The sequence below is a fragment of the Hypanus sabinus genome, chromosome 1 (genome assembly GCF_030144855.1).
Source record: "Hypanus sabinus isolate sHypSab1 chromosome 1, sHypSab1.hap1, whole genome shotgun sequence".
Classification (NCBI taxonomy): domain Eukaryota; kingdom Metazoa; phylum Chordata; class Chondrichthyes; order Myliobatiformes; family Dasyatidae; genus Hypanus; species Hypanus sabinus.
Genome location: NC_082706.1, coordinates 179881649 through 179900658, shown reverse-complemented (window position 1 = coordinate 179900658; position 19010 = coordinate 179881649). Strand labels below are relative to the sequence as shown.

Here is a 19010-nt window from a genome sequence, read left to right as displayed (position 1 = left end):
ATACAATCTTTTGAAAAGATTTGTTTTGTTAGAATACTTTGCCACAATCCACTGAAAGTTTGGAAGAATCGGTACAGTGTGTTGTAGCAAGCCTTCTTCAATTATCAAATGGTACTGTTGAGAATGAGAATAGAAAAAAGTACAAGGTCCACAATGCCCTAAATTTGGCTTTGCAAGAGGCAAAGACTTCATAGCTTCAATGTGGTCACTAGTGAAAAGGAAATGTCCAATATCAATATGAAGCTGCAACAAGGGTTGCAATGCTAAAAAAAAAAACAATGAAATGCTAAGAAAAAAGTGAAGTTAGAAATTACAGTAGTTGAGTTAGTAATACTTGGGAATATTTTGGAACCAATGTTAATTGTAACTACTGTAGCAGGTAATTACTATTGTAATTAATGGGTGCTTTATAAATTTGGGAATTATCTACATTCCGTATGTAATACGAGATAAGATGTTATGCACACTGTAAGGCATCAGTAATTAATGTTGCCTATTGGAAAAATAACTAATTGGTCTCAAGTTATTAGGAGTATAAGCATCTTCAAGGGAACAAAGATTACAGGCTGTCCTCAAGTCCAATTTAACTGGCACATGTGCAGATTTGTGGCTTTTTTTTTACTAAAAACAAAGTGGTTTGATTAGAATAATCAGAAGATCGAAGAGCTAAATAACTGCAAACATATGGCATTCCAGCACTGTAGGATGTAACATTTCTCAGGGGTAACAGTTCTGTGGACATCTGAAGGCAGAAAATGTGTGACTGAGAACAAATCATAGATGGAAATAACAGAAGTGGAACTATAATTCAGTGATAGCTAAGACATGCTGAGGTTCTCCACCAACCGCCAAACATTATCTACCCATTCTTCACTATCTACAGCACACCAAATATTTTCAATTCACAAACTCTCTTTCAGCATTCCAAAAGGCATTTCTCCATAACAGCCTATTTCTCCTGTCAATCTATCACATTGTCCGCCCCCCCCCCCGCCCCCAACAGCCATCTCCTGACCAAGGTCTGGAGTAGCAAGATTTACCTTTTCCTCCTTCCTGACTGCTGCTGAGAATTCCTAACGTATTCAATTTTGTAAATTTACTGCTTGTGACAATTTCCTCTAAAATGGGGAAACAAAAGCAGTGATTGTGTTCTAGTACACTTCCACCTAGTATGCAAAAGGGAGTATCAGAGTGAAACACTATGTATTTTTCTACTCCATGCACTTTTCCATAGATGCTGCCTGGCCTGCTGAGTTCCTCCAGCATTGTGCGTGTGTTACTTGGATTTCCACTTTGTATTCTCCTTATTCTCAAGTGATGATTTCTGTAAAAAAAAGGTTTGTTTTACAACCAAAATTATTGGGAATATTTAGCGGATTGAATTGATTATCGAAGCTCCATTTTTAGCTGGTTGTCACAGGTAGATCTATCAAGTGGGTAAGGATCCAGGATGGGATGGGAGGACTGACATATACAAAACACAACAAACACTTGGAAAACAACACAGATAATGACCATGGAACAAGAAGACCACAAACATTTAGGTTAATAGTATTTTTACAATTGCAGAACTTCAAGTTCCACTTTCAGTCCTAGCAGGAAAATTAACATATTTATTAATTCCAATGTCATTGGTCTGTTACCTACAATTTCCTTTCTCCTAGATCCCTAATTAGTTTCTCTATTTTCTCTCTTCTCTGACCCAGTGGTATCTGTAAATCATTGGCTCATCCATGAACACCTGAACTTTCTGCTTCTGGTGGTACTCCAACACCCAAATCATAAAGTCCTTCATCTCACCAAAGGGTTGTGGCTCTAATGCAGGTAGACCACGAAGAGCTTGATTCAAGAACTCCGACAGCTTATTACAAATTATATTATATCCTTAGAGCTAAGTACCATAAACGTAGGCATGTTTTTCCATTTCTGTTCATATTGTGGAAGTTTTATTATGTACCAAGTATAAACCATACTGTAATCTATTTCATCGGTATAAAATGTAACAAAATACATAATATTAAATAAGCTCTCTATCTTAAAAACTGATAACTCCTTAGTCCAGACAATTGTAATTTAGCATGTTTTACATCTCACATTTATTTACAAGTAATGGAAGGATGTAATTGGATTACCAATTTATTACCTATCACTTCTGCTTGAGAATAACCTAAACTTAAGAACAAATAGAAAACTGGTCAGTTCAAAGGACTAGTGCAAACAAGGAAGCCATAACTCATTTCTTTCTATTACAGTAGATTCGTTAATGGCTGTATTTTGTCTCTGTAGATCAATCAGCACAATTGAAAATAAAATTTAACTGTCCACGCTCACCAAATTTGCATTTTATCCATTTTCATTCAAAGTAAGGCAGAGCAAAACCACAAAAGCTCAAGCAATAAGAAATCTGAAATCTCTGGGGAAACAAATCGAGTAAGTTGGTGATTCTTGTGTTGACCACTCAAAATGCATTTTGTTTCAGATTTCCAGCATCTGCAACACTTCATTCTACAAATATGGTAACTCTTGTTTCTCAAATATACAAATATAAATCAATACATTTTACATCCTTACAATCAGGTGGTATGAGTGGACAGTGCAAACCAACCTTCTTCTTTCAATCTTTCTGGCTTTGTTCCTTGAGTAATAGGTGTCTTATTTCCATCACCTTTATTGAAGTGATAAATGGAACTAGCTGTACTAGTGTTATCTACTGATCTATTTCTATTAATTGTACTGGCAGGGGAAGGTGTGCTACCCACAGAAAAGTCCAATTCACTGGGCAGTGGAATCAATACTTCCAATGTTTTGCTGCCAGTTCCTGTTGTCGTACCCTCAGGTGGTATAGGAGAAATGGCTGGCGATACTGACTCAGAGAAAATCTGTCTTTGCTGTTCAATCAGATGCAAAAGTTTGCTACGTGCTTCAGCACTCTGATGGTTGAGCTCAGCAATCCTTTGCTGAAGACTTTCACAAGTGCTGGGAATAATCTTTCCAATTTGTGGTGCTGGCTCAGATAATTTACCTGTTTTGAACTGTCCAAGCTGGGCTTTGAGAGCAGAATTCTGCAACTGTAGCTCTGTAATTTGAGCTAACATTGCTTCATGTTTCAGCCAATTATTCATAGAAGAATTTTGACTGTCTTCAGGTTCTATATTGTTTTCTATTTTTCTCAGATCGTGTTTTGCAGTGTCATCAACAGTTCCGGTTTGCATGCATGGCAAACTGGTAACAGCTGAAGTGAGACTGAAGTTCTTATGCTCACTGATAGGCTCATGAATCTTCAGTTGTTGAGCAAGGCCCAGGCAATCTGGCACTTGGTTCTGTGCTGCTAAGTGTCTGACAATGTCAGTTTCCCCTTGTGGAACACCCGAGGCTTCTTTAAGAATCTGTGAGGGATTATTTGATTCTTTACATACACTGCTAGACAGAGGGGAGTCCTGACACAAGTTAATTGTGGTTTGTGATCCAGTTCCTATTTGGCTATTCCTCTGTCTTGGAGGAGAAAGTAACACAGCAGGACCAAATGGATGCTCAGGTAAACTGTGACCTTTCCTTGCATTCTCCAACTGATTCCCTTTGTACTGATAATAAACACAGGGCTGCTTTTGGTTCAGGCCTTTTAAAAGCCTCTCGTCATCATTTGGTAAAGCACTTGACTGAACATTCCCTTGATTCTTAGAGCAAGCACAACTGTATAAACTCTCCTGCTGTACTGGATGTGCTGTGGGTTGTCTTGGTTTATTAGTTTCTGCTTTTGGAGACCTACGCAACATTTGTTTCAGTGATTGCAGCTCTTCATCTGTCTTGATTACATATTGCTGCAGGTTAGCCTGTAGTGAAACAAATTTATTCTGTACTGTTAGAAATTCTGATGTTAATGCATCAATCAGTGCTTGCTGATTATTGGCTTTTTCCAGAAGTTGCTGATGGTTTTCTTTGTCTTGCATCTGCTGAATTCTGTACACTTTTAAAGAATGGGTCAATCTGCTGATCAAGCTTACCAATGAGAATGTGAAGCCTGTCAAACCGCGGCCGTTCTTGGGCAACCAGCTGGTAACCTCGCCTTCTTTTTGGCAGTCCAATTCTACCAACTCCTTGTCAATTCCCTCAATCATTTCCTGCAGCGCTTCCAGGTTCATTTGCCTGCTCTCAGGCCTCTTGTTTTCTAATCTTTCGGTAGATGCATCGCAAGCTTTGCCCTTTGATATGCCGTTTTGAGAGTTTCTTGAAGTAGGATGAAGTACTTGATGGATTACTCTCGTGGTTTGTGTTGGGGATGTGTCACTTGCATCCGCATCGCTCTCCGCTCTGCTTTCCAACCTCGACTTCACTCTCTGGATGGCTGCGGTTGCATTTAAACCCGAGGCACCAGTTGGGGTCCAGGTGGGCGAAGTCTGGGGCCGGCGCCTTAAGGATTCGGGGGTTTTCGGTTCCAGTGGGTAAACGCCGGCCTGGTGCTGTGCGGACAGTGAATTGTCTGCCTCCGGCTCTTTGCAATAGGAAGCTTCATTGAGAGCCTGCGAGTCCATCACCGACTCGCTGAGCAGCGACAGCTGAGTGGGCGGCTCGCCCTGCTGCGCTATCAGCTGTGCGGCAGGAAACTGGTCGCAGCCGGGGGCCACGGTGACGTTCGGGAAGCCGGTCTGGAGCCGGGGGGCGTCGCCGAACGGATCCCGCAGCACGGCCAGAGCGCGGTCGGACCGAGCCAGCACGTCGCGCAGCCGCCACTGCTCAAGCAACAACTCGGCCATCGCCGGCCGCTGCCGCCTCTGCCCGCCGCTCGCCGCGGCCCGCTGCCGGAGCTCCCACTGCGCGGCGTCCCGGTTCCGGGACACCCGAGCTTCGCGGCGCCGCGCCAGCTCTTCTGCGTCGGCCCGGTGAACACTCAAGTCATTGATGGTGCTGTCCCACTGCTTTTTGGGGGCCAGCTTCCCCTTCTTGCGGCTCTTGCCAGCTGGCTGCCGGTGGACCGGGCGGCTAGAACGGACGAACGACATCGCGTACGCCCGAGGGCCTGGGAGAAACGCGCGTCCCCGCTCACGAGCGGCCTGCGGCAGCGCGCACAGCTCGCGGCCTCCCCGTGCCGTTAACAACCGCCTTTGGATTGAATGCTCGCGCCGGCGCAGCGTCACATCCGGGACGCCCGTGCTGTGGCGCTTGGGGTCCCGGGACGGGCGGGAAGCGTGGCGTTGGCTCACCTGACGGTTGGCAGAGGGGGCATGTCAAATCCTAAAATGTAAGCTTGTTTCTCTCACAGTGCCTCTTTAAATGGGTTCACTTGTTATGATCGGTGCAGCGGGCGTTAAATAAAGGAGCATCCCTTGTCCAACTTACTGCCATGAAAACTGCATTAGGTCTGGTAATATCACAAAACGTATTTCGTTCACTGTCAAATCACTTTAAAAATGTCGAGTTGTTACGGTGGGAAGAAATGGCAGTGAACTAATTTTCTTCGCGGAATCTTAAATGTGCATTGGATAAGAAGCAATTTGTATTCATTATGAGACCAATGAAATTCCCTGCCACAACTGAGCTCTTGGCACTAGGGCAGCGAGTTGTTTATTGTCTACCTTTGCGCTCTACATGCACTTTGAATTATATCTTTGATGAACTTATTTATGGTAATATTTTGTTTCAATCTTGTGTGTGATATGTACTGTATAAGCACCATGGTCATTTGATTGTATATACCTATAGATAAATAATTAATTTGAACTTGTTAATCTGACTGGACCCATTAAAAGGATGGCACTGAAAGCTTCAGTAATAGATAAATGCCTCTATTTGTGGAAATATGAAATGAATTCTGGAATGATAGTCATAATACTACCCAATCATTTTCTCACTTGCTAAAATGTTAAAAATATCAAGTAAGCCAGCCAGAATCCATGGATGTTGAAACTAATTCAGTGTTTTAAGTTTGAGACCTTTTTGTCAGAGGTGAATCAACATCAAGTTATTACCACTGACAAATGTTGTGAAATTTGTTGTTTTGTGGCAGTGGTACAGTGCAAGACAAGAAAATGTAATTATAAAAATAAACAATGCTTAAAGACAATTAACAAGATAGTGTTCACCAATGTGAACTTTTTCTGTAAGTGCTGCTTGACCTGATAATTTCTAGTGTTTTCTTTGATTTAAGATCTTTAGCATGTTTCTTTTCAAGTTCTCTTTTTAACTTGAAAGTGAATTACATGCATCTGATAACTTGCTGGAACTACAAGTGCTGTGGATAATTTTAACTGAACACAATTCTCTTCAATGTTGCTACTTTCTAAAACTTACTGTGTTTGACCTTTCCAGCTGAACCTAAATACAACAGTCAATAATCATCTGTACTGTTCTTCCCTGAGATATTGACCGATTTTAGTAGGTTGAACAATGAATATTAATAAATCATATACTGTATATTATTTGGGCAGTGTCAGGAGTGCATTGGATTTGAAAATGGACCTTGAATACTACAACAATAATTAGTTTTTATTTTAGTGCCTTTAACTTAGTGGAAATTCTAAGCCAGTTCACAGGAAGGTTATGAGACCAAATGTAATTAACGTGACATTGATATTGTGTGCTAAAGTTAAGTCTTGGACAAACAAAAGTGAATGCACTTGTCAAGAATGTTTTTGCTAATCAGGTTTAGGATTATGTGGTGAAATTCTCTTGAGGGGTTTGAACTGGTAACCTTTCAACTAAGGCAAGAATGTAACCAACTGAACCAAATGACATTAGCTAAAGGCACATTCACTGTCAAGATCGGTTTTTGAAGTGTACAAAGTTAGTGAAGTATTACTATATTATTTTCCCTCCTTTATAAAATTAAAAGCAGGATTTTCATTCTTTACCTCTTTTATTGAAATAGTTCTGAAATTATTATATATGCCAATTACATTTGCAATGACCATGTCACTTTGAATTTCTCCCCACTAACCTTGCATTGGTGATTTTGGAAGAAACTACAGCTATTATCAACAAAGGATCAGCTTTTTCTTCTAAGTCAACAGAGTACAAAACTTTGTAATTCCAGAAAATTAGCCAGTTTCCAATATCCAGTCTGTGTCTGTCATGTCAGTTTATGGGAAATCTGCGAAGCCCACCTATCAACCGAACCAATACTTGAGTGTGACGTCCCTGGGATTCCAAAGTAGATCAGTGACTGATGAAGGTTTATGTAACGTTAGTCAGATCAGCAAACTCAGATTCCCAGTGTACCTTCCCTCCACCCCCAACACATCCCCACCCTTTCCTTTGTAGCCTGAAAAAATTAGATGTACTCATGGCTTTAAACACTGTGTTTCCACTTGTCTAATTTAATTTAACTGAACTATTTTGGTGTTTTCCATTTTAATCAACTTGGATCTCAACAATATTTCAATGTTTTAAAACATTTTCTTTTCCAAGAGCTTTTTTTGGATTGTTTCGTTCATTGTTGAGAAGCAGACTGATTACTGATACCCAGGAAAACTCACTTTATAAATGGCCACTACAAAGTAAGTAAATGCTTGCACCCAAGCAGCTTGAAATGACTTCTGACAGATCGATCCCCCCAGTCAACACTTGCAGCTTATTTAAACCATGTTTTAAGTGATGTTAGTAATTATTTGCCAACATTGAAAAGCCTATCTTGGACTTCAAAGAACACAGTGTTTCTTACTAGTACCATGTTTATGCCTAGAAGTTAAAATTCATAATATGCTTACGTCCTTAGATAGATATGCCTATGACAATGAACTTGAGGTGAAAAAGGCTTTCACAAGTTGTACTGGGCAGCAGACTTCCTGGTGCTAACTAAATAATGCAGCATTTCATCTGTCTCACATTAGGTTTGTGCTGACTGAAAATTCTTATGGATGGCTAGTGACCACAACGGCTGTTTAGTGTTGTAGGCTGTGCATTAGAATTTCTAAGCATAGGTATTTTGAATTGATAAATCCAATTTTGGTCCAAGGTCAGCACATTTAAATGAGGTTCAAATACACATTTAGTTTTACTGACAATATTCACTAAATTTAATGGTTATACTAAATTGATGTGTTTTAATATAAAATAAACATCTGAAGAGAAATAGTAAAGTCCATCTTTTTATTTATTTAACCTAATGACATCCAATGGTGTTAATGCAATAGAGTTTCCTTAATGAATGATCCAGCTATAAACATTATAATTGCACATTCCTTGTTTGGTTGTAAGAATTTTAGTCTAATTATTTCTTTCAATTGGCATTGATACAGCTTAAATCCAAAGAAATAAATACACACTTCAAGCACACAAATGGACAAATCAGTATGTAAACCTGGGTCATCACCAAAAATTCACTCTTGAAACCAATGGTGGCGGTGCTACGTAGCCAACATACAAAAAAAAAGTTATTTTTGCAATTGAAATCCAAGAGGTAATAATGTTGCAGCTACATAAGACCCTGGTCAGGCCCCACTTGGAGTACTGTGCTTCGTTCTGGTCGCCTCACTACAGGAAGGATGTGGAAGCCATAGAAAGGGTGCAGAAGAGATTTACACTGATATTGCCTGGATTGGGGAGCATCCCTTATGAGAATAGGTTGAGTGAACTCGTCCTTTTCTCCTTGGAGCGATGGAGAATGAGGGGTGACCAGATAGACGTGTATAAAATGATGAAAGGCATTGATCATATGGATAGTCAGAGGCTTTTTCCCAGGGCTGAAATGGTTGCCACAAGAGGACACAGGTTTAAGGTGCTGGGGAGTAGGTACAGAGATGTCAGAGGCAAGTTTTTTTACTCAGAGAGTGGTGAGTGCGTGGAATGGGCTGCCAGCAACGGTGGTGGAGCTGGATACAATAGGGTCTTTTAAGAGACATTTTGGATAGGTACATGGGGCTTAGAAAAATAGAGGGCTATGGGTAAGCCTAGTAATATCTAAGGTAGGGACATGTTTGGCACACCATTGGGGGCCGAAGGGCCTGCATTGTGCTGTAGGTTTTCTATGTTTCTATGAAACCAAAGAAGTGTGTAAATTATACATTTATAGAGATACAATGAACATATTGATAAGTTGCAAATAAGATTTAATCTGAATTTAAATTTTGGCAGTGGAGCAAGGCAGGCTAAAGGTACAGAGGGGAGAAGTAAGGTGTGAATAGTAGGTAAGACAAAAATGAGAGTTACAAATGGGTGGTTGAGCCTGGGGGAAGTGGTGATTAAATAGCAAGGTGAAGAAAATCATGGCAAAGAATTGGCTACAATAGAAAGAAGGATCCCTGCTCATAGATGCCCACAAACCAGACTAGAAATGCGCTTGCCCCTTCTGTGCAAGTCCTTGTCTGCCATCTTTTTTCAAGGCCTAGGAGGCCAGTTAGGGTTAAGTCTAGAATAGGAACTAAATGTTTTGTACAGATTTAATAGGGTATTTAAATACTCAGCCCATTAATAATGGAAGCTGACAGACTTAAAATAGGTAGGGTTTATGTATAAGATTTAAAATTTTTATACATCTAATATGACCTAAAGCCAGATTTTGGATTAAAATTCAAGAGACTTCTACTTCTAACGTAAACATTGTTACACTGTAAGGATGCAATTTTGAATGGAGCAGGAACATTGACTTTATTTATTTCTGCAATACTTCACAGATTCATGATTGTTCTTTGTCATTCTTCAATACACAAGTGTAAAGGAGAATGAAATTATTATTACATTGGATCTGATGCAGCATAAAAATATAATAAGCATAAAGAGCACAATAGCTGTAAAAGCAATCCTATAAAATTTACATTAGCTGTTATATAGATAGACTGTATGTACGTAAATTGACACAATGTGATAGTGAGGTGGGTTCATGGGTTCTTTCTACTTTCTATATTAATGCATCCTGCCTTATCAAGGCAATGGCATGTGTATTGAATTTAACAGGGTAAGCAAACTGTAGATGCCAAAAATAAACATGAAGATTTAAAAAATATATTTATAATTTTGATGGTTGAAAAGAGATTCAAGCTTGATATTTTCCTTTAGGGTGAAATTAGAACAAAACTAAATAAACACAATGGCATTGAGGTTCAACAAGAGCAGAAAACTTGCTAAATCTGTCTGCAGTTACTTAGCCCCATCCATCCTGAGGACATTGTTAAGAAATTAATATTTAGTAGTTAAGACCAGTACTCCCCTACTCTTGGAAACCCTTCAATGTCTATGCTGACTCAGGTTTATCTACAGTGAAAAATGTATAGACAAGAGTAACATGAAGTATAATATGCTTCTAATCTTAATGAAGAGTTTTTCTGCTATTTACATAGTGCTATATTTTGCTATAAAATTATACCACTAAACATATGGAAACAAATTATGGATGCTTAATAGGAATTAAAAGAATGCACTTTCTCCGAGAATTCATATTCATACCAAATTACATTGCCAAGAATGCATTTTCCAAAATTAATTCAACAAAACTAAATGCTTATGGTTTGGTGTCTTTTCTACCTCTCAAACTGTAGACACAAGGGATTCTACAGATGTTGGAACTCCAGAGTCGCACACTCAACATGCTGGGTCTTGGGCCAAGTAAATGATGAAGGGTCTCTGCCTGAAACGCCTCTCCATAGATGCTGCCTGCAGCATTTTGTGTATTATACTATAGACTACCATATTTATATTTTAGAGTTATTTATGAACTAAGCAATGCTCAGTTTTGTGAGTGTTTAGTAAAGCGTGTAATGCATATTCTATCTAAATCCATAAAGTCTGTCTACTGATTGTTCTTCAGCTACAAAAATTTATACTCACCATCAAGGAAAACTATTTACACATTACTTAACAATGAACAGTAATAAAATGCTTTTATGCTTTCAGAAGAATGTCTAATATCTAAACTTGTTATTCAAAAAAATAAACAATTTAACATATCATTCTCTTTTTAACTTTTGATGTAATCATCTTCCTCACCATATTGGTTGCAAAATCTAGATATGTACTGAAGAGTTTTGTGTGTGGTTTCACTTCTAAAAATGAGAATCTGCACATAGAGGTTAGTGACGAGAGTTGAATGCCAAAACAGTGAGGGAGCCCGCACATCTGCAAATAATGTCTGACAGAGTTGTAGAGATTGAACAAACTTTGAAATCATCCTATGCTGTCCGGGTGTCTATTCTACCAATTTGAATTTAATCCTCCAGCCAAAGCTTATTCGGCATTCAGCAGCAGGATCAGAGCTATTTAAACTGATTTTATGTTAGTTGATGATTGATTTCCACTGGCATTCACCATAATTTTACAAATACTTTATACTTTCTATAGTTCTTTCATGCTGCCAGGGTCTCTGGGAAGTGGTCTTGTTTCAATGCTCCAGAGAGTCTAACTACTTCTGGACCTGGTGTACTGCTAGGCATTCCATAATTGGGAGAAAACTAAACAGAAGTAGCAGAACAAGCAGAACTGATGGAGGGGTGAGGAGGGATTCAGGTATGCACTTCTGGAGACAGTTCATGGAGCAAGGAAATTGGTGAAACATCTGCATTTTATTAAAGGTGACCTCATTGAAATCTGCTCCCTCTCCAGCTCAATGTGTCACCATTCAAGACGTCCAGTCTGGCTTTGAATAGTGCATTTTTCTGCCACTATATCCTATAGTCAAGTTAATCTGCAGGAAACATGAAGTTGGAAACAATAAGTACATTTTAATCACATACTTTTATTAACTTTGACTTACATTTACTGTAACTCAAATCTTGTGTAGGAAGGAAATGAACAGAAATTGGATTAGGTCAAATTTGAAGCCTGCTCTACTATTCAGTAAGGATCGTGGTTAATCCTCTGGCCATCCAATTTACCACCTAATTCCATATTCTCTCATTAATGTCCAAAAATCTATTAATTTCAGCCTTGTACAGCAACCGTGTATTCATGTCCCTCTGAGGTAGTGTATTCCAAAGATTTGAAGTCCAGTGAATAGCCTCCCCTCTGTGGACTCTGATTATGTTGGCTGCTTTACTGAGGCAGTGAGAAGTTAAGACAAAGACTCCACCTAACCCGAACATTCTCCTCACCATCTCCCCCTCCCATCAGGCAGAAAATACAAGTCTGAAGGGATATAGGAAATTCATTATCAAAGTACATATATGCCATCATACACTATCCTAAAATGCATTTTTCTTGTGGCTATTCACAGTAAATATAAAGAAACACCAGAGAATGACTAGACTTACTAGGCAGAATTTACTAAATTTGTTTCAGTGCTTGGGGCTTCTGGAGGGTAAATTCAATTCCAGAAACACCAGGTATTCACTATACACAAGATAAATATGATAAACACTGTGAGCTCTGTTAAGAACATAGTTTTTATAGAAACATGGTTTCCTGTACTGTCATTATGCACATACTGATACATTTAGGAGCCACAACATATATATTTTATTATTATTTTGTTTTGTTATTTTGGTGCAGTGGTGCCTCTTACCTTTCATGCCATCTTCATTCAGTTATCTTTTTTTTAACCTGCTATCATAAACAGAAACTCAGCTCATGTTTAAACAAGTATCTAGGAAATGGTATGTGGGTTGGTAAGCTGAAGTGTGCAGCTTTATCAACCGTAACTCACCTATTGTCAGTTATTCTGCAATCAAAGATGTTTGGTTTCTCTTTTTATGCTCATCAGGCGGAAGAATGGAAGTAAATAGAAAAGAAGTGTTTATTTTGTCAGTTGAGGCCATCTTCAAATGAAGTATAATACCACCCAGATGTGCAGCTAGACCATCCACAGAGCATTTTTTCATCACTTCAATTTGATTTCTTTTACTCACATTATTTTTTCCTCGTCTGAGACTCCACAGTGATAATTCATGGTTTGGCACCTGGCTCCCCCACTCCCTTGAAACTCACTGGAGTCCTGATTTTTGCACTCTTTCAAAATCAAGCCCACATTTTAAACTAGAAAATTTATTGTAACAGCGCAGCATCTACATAAAGTGTGATGGAGGACTACCGAGTAATGTCCAATAGTCCTGAGAATATATTAGTCCAGTGTGACCAAAAGGCAAAACATGGTGGATTAGCAGTTTTACTGTAATATTAACCTTCAAAATTGTTGTTAAGTAACCTCATACCAGTTGGAATTCTGTAATTACACTTTTATTTATCTCACTATTTGGATTGCTCTGTACCTGTCCAACTTGCTCCACAGAATCCAGAAGTATAACTATAAGGTCATAAGACCATAAGACATTGGAGAAGGATTAGGCTATGTGGCCCATTGAATCTGCTCCACCATTCTTTTTTCCCTCCTCAGCTCCACTCCCCGGCCTTCTGCCCGTAACCTTTGATACTGTGTTCAAACAAGAACCTATCAAGCTCTGCCTTTAAAAACATTCAATGACCTGGCTCCTGTGGTAATAAATTCCACAAATTCACCACCCTTTAACTACAGAAATTTCTCTGCATCTCTGTTTTAAATGAATGCCCCTCTATCCTGAGGCTCTGCCCTCTTGTCCTAGGAACACCCTTTCCACATTTACTCAGTCTCGGCCTTTCAACATTTGAAAGGTTTCAATGAGACCCCCCCCCCCCCCATCCCTCTGAATTCCAGCGAGTACAGACGCAGAGCCATCAAACGTTCCTTGTATGATAACTCTTTCACTCCCAGAATCATCCTTGTGAACCTCCTCTGACCCCTCTCCTATGCCATCTTTTCTTAAGTGAGGAGCCCAGAGCTGTTTACAATTCTCAAGGTGATGCCTTGCCAGCGCCTTATAAAGCCTCAGCATCACATCTTGGCTCTTGAATTCTAGACTTCATGAAATAATTGCTAACATTGCATTTGCTTTCCTCACCACCAACTCAATCTGCAAGTTAACCTTTAGGGTCCCAAGTCCCTTTGCATTACAGATTTTTGGATTTTTTTAGTCTGTACATTTAGTTCTTCTACCAAATTGCATGACCATACACTTTCCAACACTGTATTTCATTTGCCACTTTCTTGCCCATTCTACTAATCTGTCCTCCTGCAGCCTGTCCATTTCCTCAACATTACCTGCCCCTCCACCAATTTTCATATCATCTACAAACTTGGCAACAAAGCCATCTATTCCATTGTCTCAATCATTGATATACAGTATAAAAAGAAACTGTCCCAACACCGACCCCTGTGAAACACCATTAGTCACTAGCAGCCAACCAGAAAAGGATCCTTTTATTCCCACTGGCTGCCTCCTACCAATTGACCAATACTCTGTGACACAGGACAAAGTCAACATGGTTTCTTTGAGGGAAAATCTTGCCTGACGAACCTGTTGAAATTCTTTGAGGAGATTACAAGTAGGATAGATAAAGGGGATGCAGTGGATGTTGTGTATTTGGTAAGCAGCCTCTTGTGTGGCACCTTGTCAAAGACCTTCTGAAAGTCCAAATACACAACATCCACTGCATCCCCTTTATCTATCCTACTTGTAATCTCCTCAAAGAATTTCAACAGGTTCATCAGGCAAGATTTTCCCTCAAAGAAACCATGTTGACTTTGTCCTGTGTCACCAAGTACTCCATAATCTCATCAAAAATTGATTCCAACATCTTCCTAACCACTGAGGTCAGGCTAACTGGTCTATAATTTCCTTTCTGCTGCCTTCTTCCTTTCTTAAAGAGTGAAGTGGTATTTGCAATTTTCCAGTCATCTGGAGCCATGCCAGAGTCCACTGATTTTTGAAAGATCATTATGAATGCCTCCACAATCTCTATCACTACCTCTTTCAGAACTCTAGGGTGCAATTCATCTGGTCTGGGTGACTTACGTACCCTTAGGTCTTTCAGCTTTTTGAGCACCTTCTTCCTTGTAATAGTAACTGCACTCATTTCTCTTCCCTCGCTCCCTGCAGCATCTGGCACACTGCTAGTGTCTTCCACAGTGAAAACTGATACAAGATACTTGTTTAGTTCATCTGCCATCTCCTTGTCCCCATTATTATTTCTCCGGCCTTATTTTCTAGTGTTCCTATATCCACTCTCATCTTATTTTTTCCCCACACTTGTAAAAGCTTTTACTATCCACTTTATTGTGGTTTGCTAGATCGCTTTTTATATTTTATCCTTTTCCTTCTAATAATTCTTTTTAGTTACTCTCTGTCAGGTTTCAAAAGCTTCCCAATTCTCTGTTCCCACTAATTTTTGCTTTGTTGCTTTGCTTTGTCTCAGAAAAAGCAATGCATCAGACTTTCAACATTGTAAATCAGTGAGTTGTTTGTTATGTCTCCCCTCTAGCTGTGAAATGGGAACACCTCTTTTCCCCTTATTATGGAAAGAGAGCGCCTGTGGTATGCCGAATTACCGGGTAGTCTTTGGGGTACTGCAAGTCTGTGTCTTTACTGATGCTTTGCTGCATGCATGAGTACTCTGTGGGGAATGCCAATGTTTTTTGCTGGTGGGGGGGGCGTTGCTTTGCTGCTGCTTATCGCGGGTGAGGGTAGCTGGGGGGGGGTTGGGGCTCTAACTTTTAACTGTCATTCATTCTTTGGGGCACTCCTCGGTTTTCGTGGGTGGTTGTGAAGTAAAACAATTTCAGGATGTATATTGTATACATTCCTCCGACATTAAATGTACCTTTGAAACACTTAAAACCTTTCTTTTGCATTTACATTAGCTTTGACTTCCCTTGTCAGCCATGGTTGTACTGTTTGCCATTAGAGTGTTTGCTTCTTTTTGAAATACATTTGTCCTGTGCCTTCCTTATTTTTCCCAGAAACTCACACCATTGCTGCTCTGCTGTCATCCCTGTCAGCACCTCCTTCCAATTTACTTTGGCCAACTCCTCTCTCGTACGATTGTAATTTCCTTTACTCCACTGAAATACTGCTACTTTACCTTCTCCCTATCAAATTTCAAGTTGAATTCAATCATATTGTGATCACTGCCTCCTAAGGATTCTTTTACCTTAAGCTCCCTAATCACTTCCAGTTCTTACAGAACACCCAATCCAGTACATCTGATCCCCTAGCAGGCTCAATGACAAGCTACTCTAAAAAGCCATCTTGTAGGAATTCAACAAACTCACTCTCTTGAGATTCATTACCAACCTGATTTTCCCCAATTGACCTGCATGTTGAAATCTCCCATCACCATCATAACATTGCCCTTTTGATACAGCTTTTCTATTTCACATTGTAATCTGTGGTCCACATCCCAGCTACTGTTAGGAGGCCTGTATATAACTGCCATCAGGATCCTTTTACCCTTCCAGTTTCTTAATTCAACCCACAAAAAATTCAACATCTTCCAGTCCTATCTCAGATCTTTCTACTGATTTGATGTCATTCTTTACCAGCAAAGCCACACCACCCCCTCTGGCTACCTTCATATCCCTTGGATACAGTGTGTAACCTGGGACATTCAGTTCCCAACTACAACCAAATTTCAGCCATGATTCAGTAAAGGCCACAGCATCATTCCTGAAAGTAAAACTAATATAAAGTTAAAAGAAAGATACTGGAGATCTAAATTAAAAACAGAAAATACTGGAAATACTCAGCAAGCTAGACCACATCAGTTCTGTTGAAAGTTATTTGACTTGAAATATTACCCTTGTTGCTCTTCCCATAAATATAAATAACTGACTTCGAGGGGGAAAAAAAATCGGGATGTTACCTTGTACATTTTACTATTAAGATTTATGTTTTTTAAAATTATTTTGAAGCACTAGCTAGTACAACTACTAATGTCATCATTTTATGACCACATTTCATCAAGGCACAGTTGACGTTTACCACAAAAAGCTACGTGGTCTTCACTGAAATGTCTGCTGTCTCTTGCTGATAGACTGATTATGCACTTCTACCGTTTTCCATACTTAATTTTTTTTAATGAAATGTAGAGTTGATAAATCTTAAGTGTTATATTTTGAGGAATGACACTAATTGTTTTGGTTTAAGTCATTCAGATGGTATTCACTTGGAATATCTTCCTGCAAACTTGCTAAAGGGCAATAAAGACAATGTCATAGTTTCAACCTTAGCCCTCTAGGGGAGCAAATATACAATAGGTTTATACAAAATAAATGTTTTTCCTGTATGACCATAAGACATAGGAACAGAATTATGCCATTTGGCCAATCAAGCCTGCCCTGCCATTTAATCATGGTTGGTTTATTTTCCCTCTCAACACTGTAACCTTTGACGTCCTTCCTAATCAAGAATCCATCAACCTCTACTTTAAATATACTTGATGACCTGGCCTCCAAAGTTGCCTGTGGCAGTGAATTCCACCTATTCACCACCCTCTAGTTAAAGAAATTCCTCCTCATCTCGGTTCTGAAGGGACTCCTTTTATTCAGAGGCTCTGCCCTCTGGTCCTAGATTTGACCACTATAAAGGAACATCCTCTCCCTGACTACTCTCTAAATAGGGTGTAATGCCAAGGTTTTATAAGGTATAGATCATACCACATTTGAAGTATTGTGAGCAGTTCTAGACCAATATCTGAGAAAGGATGTTTGTGTTGGTCCAGAGGACGTTAATGAGAATGATCCCAGGAATGAAAGGGTAGTATGAAGAGTATTTGATGGCTCTGTGCCTGTAATCACTAGAGGTTAGAAGACTGAGAGAGGATCCCATGGGAACCTACTGAGAAGTCTATATAAAGCCTCAGCATTACATCCTTTAGATGTTGAAGAATTTCCTTACTTTGGTAACTGTACTATGTACTGTACTGTAACTGTACTACAACCTTATGGCAAATTGTCAGAACATATGAAGTCCATGTTTCTAAATTTATTAAACACAAAGTGCACTGCAGATGCTGTGGTCAAATCAAGACGTACAAAAAAGCTGGTTGAACTCAGCAGGTAGGGCAGCACCCGTTGAAAGAAGCAGTCAATGTTTCGGGTCGAAACCCTTCGTCAGGACTAAAGAATGAGGTCAGACTTCGGTTGGAGGAACAACATCTCATATATTGTCTGGGTAGTCTCCAGCCCTTTGGTATGAACATCGAATTCTCCAACTTCCGGTAATTTCCCCCCTCTCCCTTCCCCATCCCACCTCTACTCTGTCTCCTCTTCTAGCTGCCTATCACCTCTCATGACTCTGCCTTCTTCTACTACCCATACTGCTTTCCCCTTAGATTCCTTCTTCACGTCTCCTGCCTATCCCCTCCCTGCTTCCCCTCCCCCACCCCTTGATCTTTCCTTTGATTGGTTTTCCACCCTCTCCCCACCTTCTTTATAGGGCCCCTGCCCCCTCCTTCTTTAGTCCTGGCAAAGGGTTTCGACCCGAAACATTGACTGCTTCTTTCAACGGATGCTGCCCGACCTTCTGAGTTCAACCAGCTTTTTTGTACGTTCTATATTTATTAGTTTTACAATATGACTATACTAATTTTCCAAGCATGGTTGAGTTTTTAAATGGACATGTTTATTGTTTCCCAGCATGTTTATTGTATGCCAGAATCCTTAGGAGTCCTTACAATTGAGTGCATAGGTTGTGGGAACAATTCAGTGATGACGGGTGAGTGAAGTTATTAAATGCCTGATGATGGAGAGGTAATAACTGTTTCTGAACCTGGTGGTGTGGGTTCTGAGGCTCCTGCAGCACTGAGGAGAGTACATGGCATGGATGGTGTGGGTCTTGATGATGGATGCTGCAATAGTGTTCCTTGTAGATGTGCTCAATTGTGGGGAGGGCTTTACCCCATGATGGACTGGGTTGCTTTTCCTTTCAAGGGCATTGATGTTTCCATACCAGACTGAGATGCAACCAGTCAGTATACTGTAGAAGCTTGTCAAAGTTTTAGATGACATACAAAGAAAGTAGAGGCGCTGCCATGCTTTCTTTGTAATGACACTTACATGCCGGACCCAGGATAGATTGTCTGAAATGATAAGTCTGGCAAATTTAAAGTTGCTGACCCTCTCCACCTCTGATCCCTTGATGGCTTATAAACCTCTGCTATCATCTTCCTGTAGTCACACCAATCAGCTCTGGTTTTGCTAATGTCGAATGTCATTGTGGCACCACTCAACCAGATTTTCTATCTCCCTCCTATGTGCTGATTCATTACCACCTTTGATT

General features: G+C 39.9%; 2 protein-coding genes across 11 annotated transcripts in view; both read right to left on the bottom strand.

Annotated features, from left to right (window-relative positions):
* sulf1 (sulfatase 1) overlaps positions 1-19010 on the bottom strand; it is a 367408-nt gene that overhangs the window by 184557 nt on the left and 163841 nt on the right. The window contains exon 1 of one of the 10 annotated variants that reach the window (XM_059982562.1): positions 11540-13523. The exons of the other annotated variants lie outside the window; for them this stretch is intronic. The gene's annotated coding sequence lies outside the window, so the exon portion shown is untranslated. Of the gene's footprint in view, positions 1-11539; positions 13524-19010 lie in introns of those variants that run through there. 10 annotated transcript variants of the gene reach the window in all.
* On the bottom strand, positions 1931-7393 carry spice1 (spindle and centriole associated protein 1). The gene has a single exon (XM_059982621.1). It carries the CDS (start codon positions 4995-4997, stop codon positions 2574-2576), a length of 2424 nt encoding a protein of 807 aa, XP_059838604.1. The 5' UTR covers positions 4998-7393; the 3' UTR covers positions 1931-2573.

What these genes read in the sequence shown, in the direction of transcription:
- spice1 (XM_059982621.1), bottom strand. Translation starts at nt 4,997, where the DNA reads ATGTCGTTCGTCCGTTCTAGCCGCCCGGTCCACCGGCAGCCAGCTGGC.